At 41.3% G+C, this 17189-nt stretch overlaps 1 protein-coding gene across 12 annotated transcripts in view; it reads left to right on the top strand.

The window, feature by feature from the left end:
* The window catches only part of NCOA2 (nuclear receptor coactivator 2), a 192615-nt gene extending 188857 nt beyond the window's left edge, over positions 1-3758 (top strand). For all 12 annotated transcript variants that reach the window (XM_042461198.1, XM_042461201.1, XM_042461191.1 and 9 more), the window contains one exon: positions 177-3758. In XM_042461198.1, the coding sequence (XP_042317132.1) occupies positions 177-188 (12 nt within the window). In that variant the 3' untranslated portion in view covers positions 189-3758. The remainder of the gene's footprint in view (positions 1-176) is intronic.
* The last annotated feature ends 13431 nt before the right edge of the window (positions 3759-17189 follow it).

The following is a 17189-nucleotide window of genomic DNA, read 5'->3' as shown; positions in this document are numbered from 1 at the left end:
GTTTTGTTAGCAAGTTAGATACAGTTGTATTTTACTACATTTTTATCATTATTATTTTACTGTTTATGGAAGTTGGGGGGCAGATGTTCTGATTTGAAAATAATAGAAGATTCTTTCAATGTGCATGGGTAATTTCTGTTAATTCGTTTTTTCTTTTTTTCTTTTTGCTCTTACAGAAATATTGCTGATGCTGAAGATTGCTTGTATCTTCAACTGATTGGGCTTTCCTGTCCAAACTACTTACCAGTGTGAAGAGCTGCATCTGTTTGGTTTTGTCCCAGTTGTTCTGCCAGCCAGTTCTGGAAAAAGTAGAAATAAGTGCTGCAAACAGAACAATGCCACTCTAAGTGGAATCAAAACCGTTGGTGGTGGAAGAGCAGCCTCTTCTTTGACAGCCTGAAGCTAGCGTACAGACAGTTGCTCAGTCTGTTCACTGCATTCACCTTAGTGCAACTTAGATCTCTCCTGCAAAGTAAATGTTGATAGCCAGTTTTCATAAACCATGTCAGATTGAATGTATTTAAATGTATGTATTTAAGGAAAACCAACCATGCTCTCATTCTTTTCTATTTTTAGTTTTAGATCTTGATATCTTCCTTTGTTTTCCTTAGCTACACAGTCTGGTGCAAAGGATTCAGTTCCACCTGGAAATCTGTGGTTTCATATTGTGGCCTTCACTTGGAAGGTACAGAGTAGCCTGGATGATGACTGCCAGGGTGATAGATAACAAAATACAAACAATAGTCATCTAACTAATTGGTTTGAGGAAATTGTGTCTAGTGACTAGGTAAACCATGCTAGAAAACAAAAACAGTTTTACATAGGTTTACATTTGTAAACAGGCTAAAATACCCTGTGAGAGGGCTGTTTATAAAACTTTTGGATTACTTTGAATAAAATCATTAGACATATACAATTTAAGTTTCCATTTTAATTCATTTCAGCATCCTGAGGGTTAACTAAAATTAGCATTCCTTTTCTCCTGCCTTTAGTTGCCATTTCTCTTTTCCTACAGGATAGAGAAATGTGTAACCCCCATATAGCTATAGGCCTAATACTTGATCTCTAAGTCACAGGTAACAATTTATTGCTGAATATCTATTTCAAAAAAGGTGCATCTATTCGTGATAGAAGTGGCAGGATTGAGGCAAAATGTCAACGTTAAAGGCATCTCATTTAAATGATACATTTTCCATTTTCTCCCATCTCCACAACTGGGGAAAACAATGACTTAAGCGATAGCAGATATCACTACAGAGTTAACCATCATGTGTTATAATTATTTTGAAGCAGTGTGGACTATGAGGAAGTTTTGTAAGGTACATAAAAACAGTTTCTATGTAAACAAGCAATAATTTAAGTTGAAGACTTTAGTGTTTAAACTGTATAATTTTGTGAGGTATACATGTTGTGGAGTTGATTTCCAAATGAGGTACTTCAGTATTAAATTAGCTATCTTCATAGCCGTGCGTGTCTCCTGGGGGAAAAGTGTTTTGTAAAGGATCACAATGCCTTGATTAGACCTAATTTGTAGGCTTGAGACTCTTCATTTTCTAAACTTTGCGATTCTGCTCATAAGTCATTTATCTAAACTTATATTATATGCAGCCACTGTAGGAGCCAATTCTTGACTTTTTTGTATGTTTATATTCTTTCTTAATAATTTTAGAGAAACTGTTGTTCAGCAGAAACTGCTTATAGTGGTTTTACTCTTTCTGGCTGTGGTTTGAGTAATCTTTTAGTATAAAAGCTGACATCAGTTTCTCAGGACTTGAAATATCAGGAAACTGATTGTTTTTCAACCTCCTGTTTCTCTCTTCCCCACAAGCCACACACTTTCGTACCTGGATTCAAATTTTGGATGTTACTTAAAATGCAATGCATTTTATATTATCTCAGTCATCATTCATGTCTTTGGGAGTGGAAAAGGTTTCTTGCCCTGAAATCTAGTTTGAGATGAAGATTGAAATATACAAAGAATCTGATTTTCCTAGAATGCTGAAAAGAATGTGTTAAGGAGTATATAGAATGCATTTCAAACCATTTATTTCCTGTTGAGTAGATCTCCTTTAACACTGGGGGAAACTGCATTTCTCAGCAGTCACCACTTTTGTAGATTAAACACAGACATCGCTATTTAAACAACTGAGCCATCTGGTGGACATCAAAATTCAGTGTCAGCCTTGAGCTCCATGGTAGTAATAAAATGAAATAATGTATACATTATCCTAAATATGGAGGAATTACAGTTCCTTACTTTGGTTGATATTAAAATGAGTTTGCCTTGAAAAATAGTTCAATTATTAGATCTCAGACCTGTTTTTAATAGACCAATGAACAAGAAAGTAATTCTAAATGGGACCCAGTTCAAATTATATCTACATCATTCTCAGATTCTTCAGTTGAGCTTGGAATGGAGTGATTGTCTCCATCTTGAATTTTTTTACTTTCACCTCAGTAAATGGATTTAGGCATTTAATCATGCTAGAGACAAAGTAAATAATGCCAATGTCTTTTTTAAAAAAAATCAGTATTTTTTATTCAGTACACAATAAAGTTGCTGGGTTTTCTGTTGGAACATAATCAGAGTTTCCTCAGATTGACACTTAAATGTGAAAGAAACTGTATTTCATATTAAGTCAGAAAAATATACATAGGTAAACAACTCCTCAAAACAAAGCTCAATTCAACCAAGTTCAGGTAAAGTTATGAAATAATGAAATAATTGATCTTTTTCCAGCATTTTAAATAGTTACACCAACTTTTAAGATATTGCCTCCACCTGTCTTTCTATTGGCTATACTAACTGAAAGCAATGTTTCTGTCATTTATACAATGCATTTTTAATCTGTAGTCAAAAAAGAAAATGGAGCTCATACAGGCTTAACACAACGGTGGTTCAGCTCTACTTGCAAAACCCAAAGATACACAATCAGTTTTGAAATGCAACTTAAGCCATTAATTGTTGGTGTGAATTTAAAGTTTTCTAGTATTTGTACGGTAGTATTGCTGCCTAAGAGCAAAAGCATTCTCTGCACAAGAAAATTACTGTAGTGGCTTTGATTTTTAATTAGAATTTTCTCCCTGGTGTTTCTTTGTAGACTAAAACAAAATCTTTTCAGTTTCTTACTACAGGTAAAGCTATGTGCAAGAACCTCAAAATGCTAAAATCTAGCATAATGCCTTAGATCTGTTTTTAAGTCTTGTATATTCCTACATAGCTGTCTGATGTATTATATTTGTATAGTGAATTGTGTACAATTTTGGAATAAGCGCATCATCACTTAGCTTTCAGTCGTTGAACAGAGTTGATGGACACATTTCTTCAAACATTGACTCATTTATTTTGTTTTTCTTTTTGCCATTTGTGGGTTTTATTTGTACAGTTCCTCATGAAGTTACATCTGAGATGTGTATGAGTGTGTGTATATGAAAAGATTATACGAGGGTAAAACTAAGCAATATATAAACTATGGTTCTTCAGGAGAAAGCTTACAGTGTTTTCAGGTTGTGATTTATTTTCAAAACTGAGTTGACTCTGAACATCACTTTGTTCACCTGCATTGATGTTTGTATTTCTAGTGTGAGCAGTTTATGCAAAGGTAGATATATTCAGAGAAATTTTAAATACATTTATGCAAGTTAATATTGCTTTGCTGATGCTGTTTGCTTATTTGATGTTAAATAATGCTATTGTAAATAAAGAATTCTGTTATTGCATCATTTAATAAATTTTAATGCCTTCGGGTTTTACATGGCTTTAGACATAGCAGCTTTTCTTCTATTGTGCCGTTTGCATTTGTGTGGACAGCTTTGCCAAAAGAGGAAGAGTACTTCTGTTTGGCAGATTGCTATGGAAAAGCTAGGTTGAACCCCGTCCACAACTTGTTTTTATTGGCCCCCAATTTTACTTTACTTGTTCTAAAACTGGAATATTTGGGTAATGTGTTCTTGATCTGAGCCAAATACAAAGACTCATATACCAAAGTTACTGCACAGGGTAATGTGTGCAATCTGGGCAAAGAGTTCCTTTTAAAAAAAAAAACAGACAGGAAAGGAGATACAGAATAATTTTGCCTGATGCTCCAGCATTTTCCCATTAAACTGTGTTTAAGCTTCCATAGAATAAGATTACAGTTCTCTCTAATGTAAATTAGTTACAAGAAATACCAAGAAAAGAGCAGCACCAAAGCCAGTAGCCATTTCCACATGATATTTATACAGTTGGGAGGTCAGTAGAAGTACTTCTATGCTGTTAGAATAGTTTGTAAACAAGTGTTTATGGAATTGAAATCCAAACCTTTAAGATCCAAGTATAAAAGCCCTTGATAGGTCAACGATAGACACAGTATGACCAGATACTGTTGAACTATAATTTCTAGCAACCTGACGTAGCATAGCCAAAGAGGAAAGAGCTGCCGAGAACTGGGTTTAGACTCTGGAAATTTCCTAGATTCCTCAAGATCTCTTGAGGGACACAGTCACTCAACTAGCTCCTCTTCAGCCACCTGCATCCTTCACTCCTTAACACAGACAGACACACAGAGTTCACGTGTCCCTCAGCAGCCAATCCACACCAGCCAAGAGATTTTTGAGAGCTGCTTTTGGAGAAATGGGACTTTATTATATTTGTTTACCATATTTGTATCCCATATCACAAGATTATTAAGCTACTACTCCTCCCTCTGGGGGTGGAGGACCAATTAGAATGGTCCGCCCTTGAAGGCTGATGGAACCCATTAGGTTCCAAGAAGCCCTAGGGGTTCTATGGTAGGCAGTCCCGGCGACTCTATTGACGTTCTGGTTAATTTGTGGAATAACAGCATCACCAGAGCTATAGACAAGATTGCTCCCAAGCATCCTTTCCAGCCCGCTAAAAACCGTAACCCTTGGTACACTGAAGATCTTAAATGAAGCGGGTTGGACAATGACTAGAGAAGCGTTGGCTGAAATGTGAACTCATATCTGATACGATACTTCATTGGACTTTTCTTAGGTCCTATCAAGTGGCGATAGATGCAGCCAAGAAATCTTTCTACTCTGCATCTATTGCGTCTATGAAATCTTGTCCAACTGAGCTGTTCAGGGTGGTAAGGAGTTTAACACAACTGCTTCCCACCCAGAACACTCTATTAGATTCAACCATAGATTGCTGTGATGCTTTTAATGATTATTTCACAGATAAAATCTCTCGGATAAGAGCTGATTTGGATGCCAACTTTAAGACAGAAGCAATAAGAGAGGAATCCAACTCCTCCGCCATTACTGTTAGACTGGATCAGTTTGAGTTGGTAAGTACTGAGGATGTGGACAAACTCCTTAGTAGTCTGAAAAAAGCGACTTGCCCTCTCGACCCTTGCCCATCCTGGCTGGCTGTCCAGGGGGGTGATACAGTCAAGCTGATGCTGAAAAATATAATCAATGCATCCTTCAGTGAGGGTACCCTGCCTTCTTGTCTTAAGGAGGCAGTGGTCAGACCACTCTTTAAAAAGCCCCCCCTGGATCCCCTGGATAGAAATAACTATAGGCCAGTCTTGTTGCTGCCATTCTTGAGTAAGGTGATGGAGAGGGCGGTCGTCAATCAACTACAGGCAGTCTTGGATGAAGCCGATTAGCTGGACCCATTTCAAACCAGATTCAGGGCGGGATACGGAGTTGAGACAGCCATGGTCGCCTTAGTTGATGATCTCTGTCTGGGCAGCGGCAGGGAAAGTGTGACCCTGCTGGTGCTCTTAGACCTCTCAGCGGCCTTCAATACCATCGACCATGGAATCCTTCTGGAATGCCTGAGAGAGTTGGGTATCGGAGGTCCTACCTCTCAGGCAGATTCCAGATGGTGGCACTGGGAGACAATTGCTCTTCTAAAACAGAGCTAAAATTTGGTGTCCCTCAGGGCACCATATTGTCTCCCATGCTGTTTAACATTTACATGAAGCCGCTGGGCGAAATCATCCGGAGACATGGGGCAGGGTGTTATCAGTACACTGATGACACCCAAATATATTTCTCTATGTCTCAGACTGATGCAATGACTAAGGATGGCATGTCTCCTCTGAATGCCTGTCTTGGGGCGGTAATGGACTGGATGAGGGCAAACTGACTCAAGCTGAATCCAGGTAAGACAGAGGTACTTGTTATAGGAAACCCAAGCCCAGGTTTGGAATTATGTGAGCCAGTTCTGGATGGGGTCACACTTCTCCCGAAAGACTCTGTCCGCAGCTCTTTGACTCGTCGCTTCACCTGACAGCTCAGGTGGATGTGACAGTCAGGAGCATTTGTTATCACCTTTGGCTGATACACCAGCTGCGCCCCTTCCTGGAACTGGGAGATCTTGAAACAGTAGTACATACGCTGGTCACCTCTCGATTGGACTGCTGTAATGCGCTCTACATGGGGCTACCCTCATGCCAAGTTCAGAAACTTAAACTTGTACAAAATATGGCAGCCAGGCTAATTACAGGTTATCGTCACAATCATCACATAACACCGGTTTTGAAATCCCTTCACTGGCTGCCAATTAGTTTCTGGGCAAGGTACAAGGTGTTGGTGATTACCTTTAAAGCCCTACGTGGCTTGGGTCCAGAATATTTAAGGGCACGCCTTCTTCGGTACTGTCTGTCCCACAGTCTAAGGTCCTTGGGGAAGAATCTATTTCAGCCAATAAAATCTAGGCTAACTTCAGTCACCCAGAGGGCCTTTTCCATCACAGCTCCAAAGCTATGGAATGACCTGCTGAAGGAGATCCGCGACATTTCTACTCTTACAGCCTTTAAGAAGGCTCTTAAAACGGATCTCTTCTGGCAGGCCTTCCCTACCTAGTTCCACTCCCCATTTACTGTGACTTATGTCACTCTGTCCACCAATTTTTCTCTTAAATTTAATGAGAAGAATTAAATTAAAATTAATTAAAATAAAATCCTTGCCTCAAAAAGAGCCCTCCCTCCATCCCGTCATCATCAGACCTGGGAGGGAGTGAAAAAGAGAGACCCGATTTCCATCAGGCCTAACTGTGAATGTACTCACTTTGCTCTCTTTAATTTAATTGTATTTTATTTATTTTTTGTATTTTATTGTATTGTATTCTCTATTTTCATTGCTGCAACCTGCCCGGATTCCTTGTGATTGGGCGCGCTGTAAATAAATTATTATCATCATCATCATCATCATCAAATTGTATAATGTGAAATAATGCCACTCTGGGTGGCTTACAATAAAATTAAGTGGAACAACTAATTGTGAGAGCTGTTGAAGTGACAATTTTGTCACCTGTGGTCATGACAGATATGCCTATGTGAGCCATGGGGTGAGATGGTAAGACTGAGAGAGCTGTTTGCCCTGGCCACAGGGGTGAAAACTGCTGTTCTCCTCTCCTAGGCATCTGAGGCCACAATGAACTGATCACTTCCCATTCTCACCTCGCAGCCATCACCATCATCACAGGTCTTGTGTTTTACCTGTGGTTTCTTAAGGTGATATTCATCTGCCTGTCCCTCTCGTTCCTGTCTTTCCTCTCACTGGCACTACCTTGTCCTTTTGCGCAATCCTGGTTTTCTTTTACTTGGGTCCCAGTCCTTCTCTACCTTGAAGCCAGGGCAGAGCAGAAGTCAGTGGACCTCCAGATCCTGTGCTGCAAAACTGGTGGCATTCCTGTTCCCATCAGCCCTAGGGCCCTTTCACATTATACGATTATAGCTCTGTGCTTCTGCTATTGCTGCCATGGCAATTGTCTATAAAATCCTAGGGTTTGCAGTTTGTTTGAGACATTTCAGCTCTTGGGTTGAGAATTCTAAATACCAGTCCCTAAACCAGATCCCAGAATTCCATAGGATGTTGTCACAGTGGTTAAAGAGTCATAGGGCTATAATTATGTGATGTGAAAGGGTCCCTAGTCAACAAGTTTGTTAACATCTTGAATGCTGGAATTTCCCCACTTTGTGTTGTTAGCAACGTTCCTTTAAGATGGGTATATAATATTTTGTATGGCTCAAGTGGCTGATATTGTGAAGTCACAGCACATGAAATGATGCAAAGGCTTACAATAGGAATTGCATCATGTTAAGTAGTACCAGGTGACAACCCTTAATTAATATGTGCTATATAACTGCACTAAGACCCAATGCATGAGTGGATTGGGAAGGTTGGTGTGATTGTTGAAGAGTATTGATGGTTTGTTTGAGTAAAGCAGAAGTAAGCTGAGAGTCAAGAGGAGTGTTTGTAAATATCTTGTATATATTGCAACTACTGGAAATAAAGAGCCTTTAAGAACCTCTCAAGCAGGATAGAAGAGAGACTTTGTTATACTAATCACAAGCAGTGTACAAGTTACTTTCTTACAGCCAGAGTGGGAAACTGCAGAGAAATTGGAAGCCATCTTACCCATGAGCCACATAGGCATACCTGTCATGATCAAAGGTGACACAATTGTCACTTCTAAGAATCAGCTGAAAAATGAATAATTTCCATAGCATTGAGAGGTAGCAAAATGTTTGTAGGACCATATGGGCAAGGGAGTTTTTGTGGTATTTTGAGTGATTTTAGCTTGGGGGAGTTGACCTTTAAAAGGGGGTAGGGGTCTGGGGCTTCAGTGGTCTCCAAATGAGTTCAGAGCTATAAAATGGGCATCTGGGTACATACAGTCTGTAGGGTACATTTTTCATACCCGTCTTAAGACAAGTGTACTGAAATGTATTGAACAATAAATGAGAAGATAGATCAGGACTGAATGACAAACTTCTGATTTGCAAGTGTTTCATGTTCCCCATAGTTTGTTTAAAATGCAATGAAAACTGCATGGCTGTTTTTTAAATTGACCAAGTGGCTCTTCAACAAAAAGAAGCCTCAGGATGCTGTTGACCAGTATACTTAGCTCTCTATTTAACTCTCTGTCTACCTGCTTTGAAGCTGCCAACAGTGACCACAAAACAACATCAGTGTTCTACCACCCTAAAAGAAATTCCCACCTGCTAAGGGCATGAGAGAAAGTCCTATTGAGCTTCAATAATCCCACAGTGCTATATTTGGAGGAGGCGAAAACTGCATAGCAAAACACTGGTAAGGAGTGGAGTTTAGAAGCATTACCTTTTTTGGACTACAACTCCAAGAATCCTCTAGCCACTATTGTCAAAGTTAGTCTCCCACCCAGGTAATGTCCCAAGGCTATAGAAGGGAAGTGGTGCCTTGCCTTTTAAACACCTGTGTGATAGGCCACAGACAGAAACAAATACCTTGATGAAAATAAAATGGGTGAACAAGTCTTCAAGATATATTTGCATTGCAATTCCCATAGACCCACACCATTGGCTATGATGGCCAGGGCTGCTAAGACTTAGCCAAAAACATCTGGCAAACCACAATTGCCCACCACTGTCGAGCAAGCGAAACATGAAAAATAATACAATGCTCTCTTTTATTTCAAGGCTTACTTCCTAAACCTGGTTTCCCTCATGATGTACTGAAGTACATCTGCCACCATCCTTAGATGGCACAGCTATTGTAGCCAAACCTAGTAGGGAGGACACAAGGTTGGGGAAGGCTGATTTCATCCTCTCCGAGTCAGCCACATCAGCAGAAGATTGTGATGGTGGAGTAGCCTCACTAGCAATGTCAAAGATATGACTTGGGTCTAGGCTATTTGAAGGACTGTATTGCCCTGTACAAGCCTACTAGAGTATTGAGATCATCCAGAGAGGCCCTTCTTTCTGTCCCACCACCTGCTCAGGCTCATTTGGTGGGAAAAAGAGAGAGGGCCTTCTCGGTGGCTGCTCCCAGGCTCTAGAACTCCCTCCCTAGAGAGGCCAGAATGGCCTCATCTCTGCTCTCCTTTCAGCAGCAGGTAAAGACATTCTTGCCTTGTCAGGCCTTTTTAAGCTGGCAAAGACAGGTTTAAATGCTGTACACTTTAAATTTTAAGGTTTGTGTTTTTAACACATCACATTAAAATTGTTTAATTGTTTTTTTAATTTTATATTTATACATGTTAATGTTTTTGTACTGTTCATAATTTGTATTGTTTTAAATTTGCTGTTTGCTGCCTTCAGTCCCTATATTGGGGGGAAAGTGGGCTATAGGATGATGATGATGATGATGATGATGATGATGATGATGATGATGATGATGACGACGACGACAACGACGACAGAGGCAGGGAACCAGAGTTGTCAAAGAAGGGTCAGAAAGGGGGGCTAAAGAAATGGCATGGCCAGGTTTGGCTGGTCAAAATTTTAATAGGCCATGCTTGGAATGGAAGCATGGAATGGATAGGTATAAAGCAGAGAGTTCTTTAACTGCTGATCTCCCTAAGAAGTGTAAAGGAACTCTCTCAGATGATGTAATTAGGATGGTACCACATAATCAGGAAGGCATTTGAATACAAGATTCCTGTAGTCCTTAAGAGTGTGCAACTTTTCTGGTATGGCTATAGCAAAAGACAGTATAGTGACTAGTAATCCCCATGTAAGTATACCACTGCAATGAATTAACCTGCAATGAATACAGCAATCCAGGGGCCCAACCTTATGCTCAAAATAGGTTTGCTAGCTTGGATAGCCAGCATGAGAGTTGAGAGCCAGCATGTCATACTGGTTTGAGCCTTGGACTAGGACTCTGGAGACCAGGATTTGAATCCTGGTTCTGCCATGTTAATCCTCTGACTTGGGCAAGTCACACCCTCTCACCTGCAGAGGATGACAATGGCAAACCCCCTCTGAAGAAATTTTCCAAGAAAACACCATGATAGGATTGCCCTAAGATTGTCAAAAATTTTAAATGACTTGAAGGCACACAACAACAAGAAGCTTGGATACCTCTTTTAAATTTTACATTAAAACTTGGATTGCCGTGCTACTGACTTACAAGTCACCATCTGCTACAGAGACCTGTTACAGGTCAATGAGCTTCCAACCACACAGTAGTCAGATATTACCACCTTTATCCTATTACCTGGATCTAAGCATCTTGGCCACCTCTCTTTCAGCAGCAAACCATGGTACACAATGCACTAGACCCAGGAAAGACTAGGGAGCCACATTAGCACCCCAAGAGAACTTGGGAGGGCCATACTTCCCATTATACCCATTCCCAAATGCTTTCTAGGGGACATGGAGGCATTCACACCATGTTTGGGGGCATGTAGAGGGCACTTTGGATCATTATGAGGCTAAAGCCTTTTAAAACAAATGTAAAGATTTTTTTCTGGGCTTCAAATGTGATGGAAATGCCCTTCATAGCCCCCTAGACTATGGACCAAAAATGGAGGGAATGGGGAAACAATTTCCAGGAAGGCACAAAATGGCCAAAATGCTGCATGTGACCGAAAGGCTGCTTTTGGCTCCCTTCCCTGAACTAAATGCTCCCAAGAGTACAAAGTACAAACAGGGGCATAAAGGCTGAGCTTCTTGGTAACATGAAGAAGCTGCCTTGAATCCCCTCTTTTGACATAGATGGAATATAAATTCAATAACATTAAATGAAATAAAATGGACGTTGATAATCCTTTCATGAGCAATTGGCATCAGTTTCCCAAATTTAAATTAAAAAATACTCCATCGTGTCATTCATAACTGGCTATGTAGTTTCATTTGTACCACCACCAAATCACCAGCACCTGGCCTTCCCCACCAGGAAATGTGTTGGAAGCTTGTGAGCAAACCGGAGACTTAAGAGGCTGACTTGGGCTACAAAATGAACCTTCCAAGAACAACTCCATCTGGAACTGTACGTGAAAAGCAAATTTCTCTGCTTCTTAGGTTACCACTGAGCACATTTTCCAACTTTAGTAACACAAGAGAAATCACACTATTGCACTTTCCCTCAGTTCCTGAAGATCAAAACTTTTTGCTCATCGTGAAATCCTGTTCATTGGAGCTCACCTGCCCTGTTAACAGCATCAGATTACAAACTTAAACAGATTTACTATGACCCATGGTTAACCTAGAGCAAATTTTCTTGGCAAAAAAAGGTATGCTCTTGCTTCCCTCTGAGGCTGAGAGAGTGCGACTTTGCCCAGAGGCTATTCAGCATGTTTTTATGGCCAAGCAGGGATTCAAATCCTGTTTTCCAGAGCTATAGTCCACTTAGGGAAACATTTTTCTCAGAGAAATGACTATGTCCCAGTATACCCAGTTGGCTGTTGAAAAGGTTGAGTAGGATTGAGAGGAGGGGCACTCCCTGGTTGCTTTGGGGATTTGTAGTCAGAGTGACCACATGCCATAACCACAAAGGAGGGCAAGGCACTGCAAAATGTAGGGCATTTAAGAAAAACGTAGGACATTACAAAATGAAAGCTCAAAACACTAGTACAAATATAAATTCGCTCTTCTCAGTCATGCTCCAAATGGAGGTCATTTTGGAATTTCTCCTGGACAGAAGATTGAAATGGAAGACATGTCCTGGAAAAGGAGGATGATCACCTTACTTGTAATCCAAAATGAATGTTTCCCTGGCTCTGAGTAGTTATAAGAACTCAAGCCTGGGCCTGTTACAGACTGCCCAAATAAAGCTGCTTCAGGTCTCTTTGGAGGTATGCTATTTAAATGATGCATGCATCCTAAGAATCCGGAAGCTGCACCAAAGCTGCACTGCAGTGCTTAGGAATGGAGTGTAGCTTTGGCGTGACCTCTGCACTCTTAGGACCCATGCATCATTTAAATAGCATGCCTCCAATGAGACACGAAGCAGCTTTATTTGGGCAGTCTGTAACAGGCCATGGTCTCTTTCAAGCTGCTACACAGTCAATAACACTTTGATACCACTCCAGCAACCCCGGCTTTTTTCGTGTTCCATCCTGAGATGTGTAGTTTCATGAGAGATCTAGTCTACCAGAGAGCTCTAATGCCTCATTAACTACAAGCCCCAAGACTTCCTAGAATGCAGCCATGGGCATTAAGACCGTAGCCAAGGATTATCACTGGAAAAGAGTGGCATCCATTATTATCATCATCACCACCATCATCTATTTCTTTACATAGCACCATCCATGTACGTGGTGCTTTACAACAGAATAAAGCATTTAGGACCACTTCAATAATATTAAATATCAAAATGCAATACTAAAATGCAATGCTAAAAATACAATAGTCAAATACAGTAATAAAATGCATGCAAAAAGCAGAAGAATCAGCAGCTACACAAAGAAACACAAAATAAAGAATAATACAGATAATTAATTATAGCAATAGCAACAAAATTAAAAAGAAACATGCAACCCTGGAGGGAACTTTAAGGAAAAAGGGGTCCCCTAGAGGGCATTTTTGGATCATTTTGAGCCAAAAACCTTTTTGTTTTAAAACAAAATTGTAAAGATTTGTTCTGACTCCTGGGATCCAAATGTGATGAAAATGCCCTTCATACCCTTCTAGAGGTCATTTTGGACCAAAGAATTAATATATGTTAAAATAAATGGGGGGAAACATACCTGGGGAGGCCCAAAATGGAGCTGGGTGCTCCTGGCTAATTGTTGGGGTCAACTTCCATCAAACACGACTCGACAGGCTCCTCCAGAGTTTAAACAAGGTCTGCTGCTGAACAAGTGTCACACTAAGAAAAGGAATCAAGGGGAGGGAAAGGTTGTGTGAACTGAATCTTCTCGCCAGAGGGTCCACCAAACACAGTCAAGCAAGGAAGCAAAGACACCACATCTCCAGGAAAGCCTTTTTGCCTTCCCAAGGCTGGAGTTTTCTCTTGGATGTGTCTCAATGGGTTTCTTTCAGAGCAGTAGAGCTCAAAGGCACCTGTTGCATCTCTTTGGCACAATTTTTCCCCCAAGTTGCCAAGTGCAAAACCCAACCTGGGGCTAAGGGCTTGGGCGATGGAGGAGGAGGGTGATTTTGGAAGATGGAGCTGGGAGGATAACAAGGCACACCTGCTGGAAATCCTCCTTCTACCCAACTGTTAAAGGTAGAATTCCAAAGCACAGGCACAGATGAAAGTACAAAGGCAGGTCTGATGCTGAACATAAAGAAAACAAAAATAATGACCACAGAAAAAATACACAAATTCAATCTAGACAATGAGGAAATTGAAATAGTTAAAGAATTCTCATATCTAGAATCAAACAATGGAGACTGCAGTCAAGAAATAAGAAGATGACTAGGAATGGGAAGGGCAGCTATGAAAGAACTGGAAAAGATACTGAAGAGCAAAAACATACAACTGAGCACTAAAGTCAGAATCATCCAGGCCATTGTGTTTCCAATTTCCATGTACTGATGCAAGAGCTGGACAGTGAAGAAAGCAGACAGAAAGAAAATCAACTCATTTGAAATGTGGTGCTGGTGAAAAGTACAGCCTAGAAGACAAACAAATGGGTTCTTGAACAGATCAGATCAGGGCTCTCCTTAGAAGCAAAGATGATCAAGTTGAGACTATCATACTTTGGCCACATAATGAGAAGGCACAGATCACTAGAAAAAACAATAATGTTAGGAAAGGTGGAGGGTAGAAGAAAGAGAGGAAGACCACAAACCAGATCTATAGACTCAATCAGGGGGGTTGTGGGCAAGGACTTGCAGGATCTGGGCAAGGCAGTGCAAGCCAGGGATTCTCGGATATGTCTCATCCATGAGGTCATCATGCATTGGAACCGACTCAAGGGTAGCTAACAACAACAAAGCCTGGAAAATCAGTATGCCAAGGGATCTTGTAGTGCTTTTAAGACTAAATAACTGAAAGAGAGAAACTGGGAGCATGAACTTTGGTAGACTCTGAGCCTTCTTTCTCAGATGCGTTTGGTGGAATGGGACGTCCAGCAGGGACGTAGCCGGGGGGGGGGGTTTTGGGGGCCCGGCCCCCCCCTTCCATTAGAAAAATGGTGTGTGCTGCTGCACTGCCACACCCAAGCCCCATTATAATGGTGGCACTTAGTCTGGACCCCCCCCCTTCCTAAAATCCTAGCTACGTCCCTGTGTCCAGGGACAGACCTTTCAAAGCCACTCAGTCTTTCCAATTGTTGGACTTTTCTTTTTTGAGATTAATTAGAAAACTCAGGAAATAGGAGAGACTGCTTAATCTCAACAGCAAAGCAAACACAGTAGAATACAGGTGAACAGGAAACAAGGCTCACTTTCTCTCCCAGCTCCATCGGTCTCCCAGTTAAGACAGAGTCTCTAGTTAGTGTGAAATAAAACAAGTTTACCTATAAAAATCATGTGTTAGACACAGGTCTAACTTCATGGTGCAAAGAAAGGGAGGTAGAAAAAGTTTTACTGGCTGGATCAGGGCCACGGTAACCTCATGTCATAGCCCTGATCTGGTCTATGGAGAGCGCAAAAAGGAGCTGCAAAAACCAGCTCCCTTTTGCGATCTCCAAGGGGTGCTGTAGCTGTGTTGGCGCAGCATTATGATGCCCCTTCAGCGCTGCATTAAGTGGATGCAGTGCCAGAGGTGTGTCCTGGTGGCATATGCTGTGTGGACTGGCACATGCCAAAACGGTGCCCTGGGGGCTGGGTTAGGGCATCCAATGTGAGGACAGTGGCCTGGCTCTGTGGGTCATAGTAAACCTGTTTAGATTAACAACCTGATGCTGTATCAAGGCAGCCAGGGACAATGCAGTAAGGCCCACTGAATAGAATTGCATAATGAGCTGAAAAGGATTTGACCTTTGGGACCTGCAGGAAATCGTAATGGTAGCCTTTCACTTCTGTTACTAAATATGGAAAATGTGCTCAATGTTAACCCAAGAAGCAGAGAAATTTGCTTTTCAGGTAGAACTCCAGACTGGTTTTTTTTCTGGAATCATAGAGTTGGAAGAGACCACAAGGGCCATCCAGCCCAATCCCCTGCCATGCAGGAACTCTCAATCAAAGCATCCCCAACAGATGGCCATCCAGCCTCTGTTTAAAGACTTCCAAGGAAGGAGACTCCACTACACTCCGAGGGAGTGTGTTCCACTGTCAGGAAGTTCCTCCTAATGTTAAGGTGGAATCTCTTTTCCTGTAGCTTGCATCCATTGTTCCATGTTCTAGTCTCTGGAGCAGCAGAAAACAAGCTAGCTCCATCCTCAATGTGACACCTTTTCAAATACTTAAACAGGGCTATTGTATCACCCCTCAACCTTTTCTTCTCCAGGCTAAACATACCCAGCTCCCTAAGTCTTTCCTCATGAGGCATGGCCAATGTTGCAGCCCCACTCAGCCTCTGGAGTCCCATCCAAAAGCAGAACTGGCCGTGGATTTCCCCTGTCACCAAATGCAGTGGAGGAAAGAGGCTCATGACTAGCAAAACTCAGGCTCCCAGCTTCTTTCTTTCAGTTGGTTTCAAAGATGTGACAAGATCCACAAAGGAGGACAAGGCACTGCAAAACGTAGGACATGGCAAGAAAACTGTAGGCCATTACCAAATGAAAGCTCAAAACACCCCTAGAAATATAGATCCATGCTTCTAAGGCAGGCTCAAAATGGTGGACCTTTTGGAATTTCTCCTGGACAGATGTCAGAAATGTAGGGTGTGCTCACCCTGCCCTTGTTAAAGGTCCAGAAACCCAAGGGGTGATTTTCACACAGCAAACCCAGCAGTATCCCTTCCTCCCTGAAACGAAACAGGTGTTCTTTGACTTACAGGTTCAGAAGGGTGTCTTAGGGTCACCATAAATTGGAAATGACTTGAAAGCACAGAACAATATATGACTTGAGTGCCCCTGGAATAATCTGGCAAAATTGGACCGCCAAGAGTTCTCTGCAGTTGCACATTCTCTGGAATTCTACCTAATGATCCAGCACTAAGGCTGCTGCCACATGGCTGAAATAAAGCAGTTTAATACCAGTTTAATTGCCATGATGCAATGCTATGGATTTGTAGCTTTGTGCCTTCCCTGTCAGAGAACTCTGGTGCCCCACCAAGCTGTACATTCCAGAATTATATAATTTTTTTGCAGAGATTTATTTATTTATTTTGCAGTGTGGCAGCATAAATACTGAGTGCATCTGTTTCTACTTCATTGAGCGTTGGAGGAATGGATAATGAAGGTTGCCTTCATCCTGTGGCATCTTATTATCCTGTGCTCACTTAACTGGAAGGAATCCAGGTGGAGCTCATTGTGTTTGCATCAATCCTTTTGGCAAAGGAGAGAGGGGCAGGGAGATACCATTTGAAAGTGGGTTGGTAGAAGGGTGTGTGCACAATTAAATACTATATGTGTGTGTGTGTGTGTGTGTATCACATAATTATATATATATATATACACACACACACACACA

Source organism: Sceloporus undulatus, chromosome 4 (genome assembly GCF_019175285.1).
Source record: "Sceloporus undulatus isolate JIND9_A2432 ecotype Alabama chromosome 4, SceUnd_v1.1, whole genome shotgun sequence".
Taxonomy (NCBI): domain Eukaryota; kingdom Metazoa; phylum Chordata; class Lepidosauria; order Squamata; family Phrynosomatidae; genus Sceloporus; species Sceloporus undulatus.
This window is presented reverse-complemented; position numbering and strand designations above follow the sequence as displayed.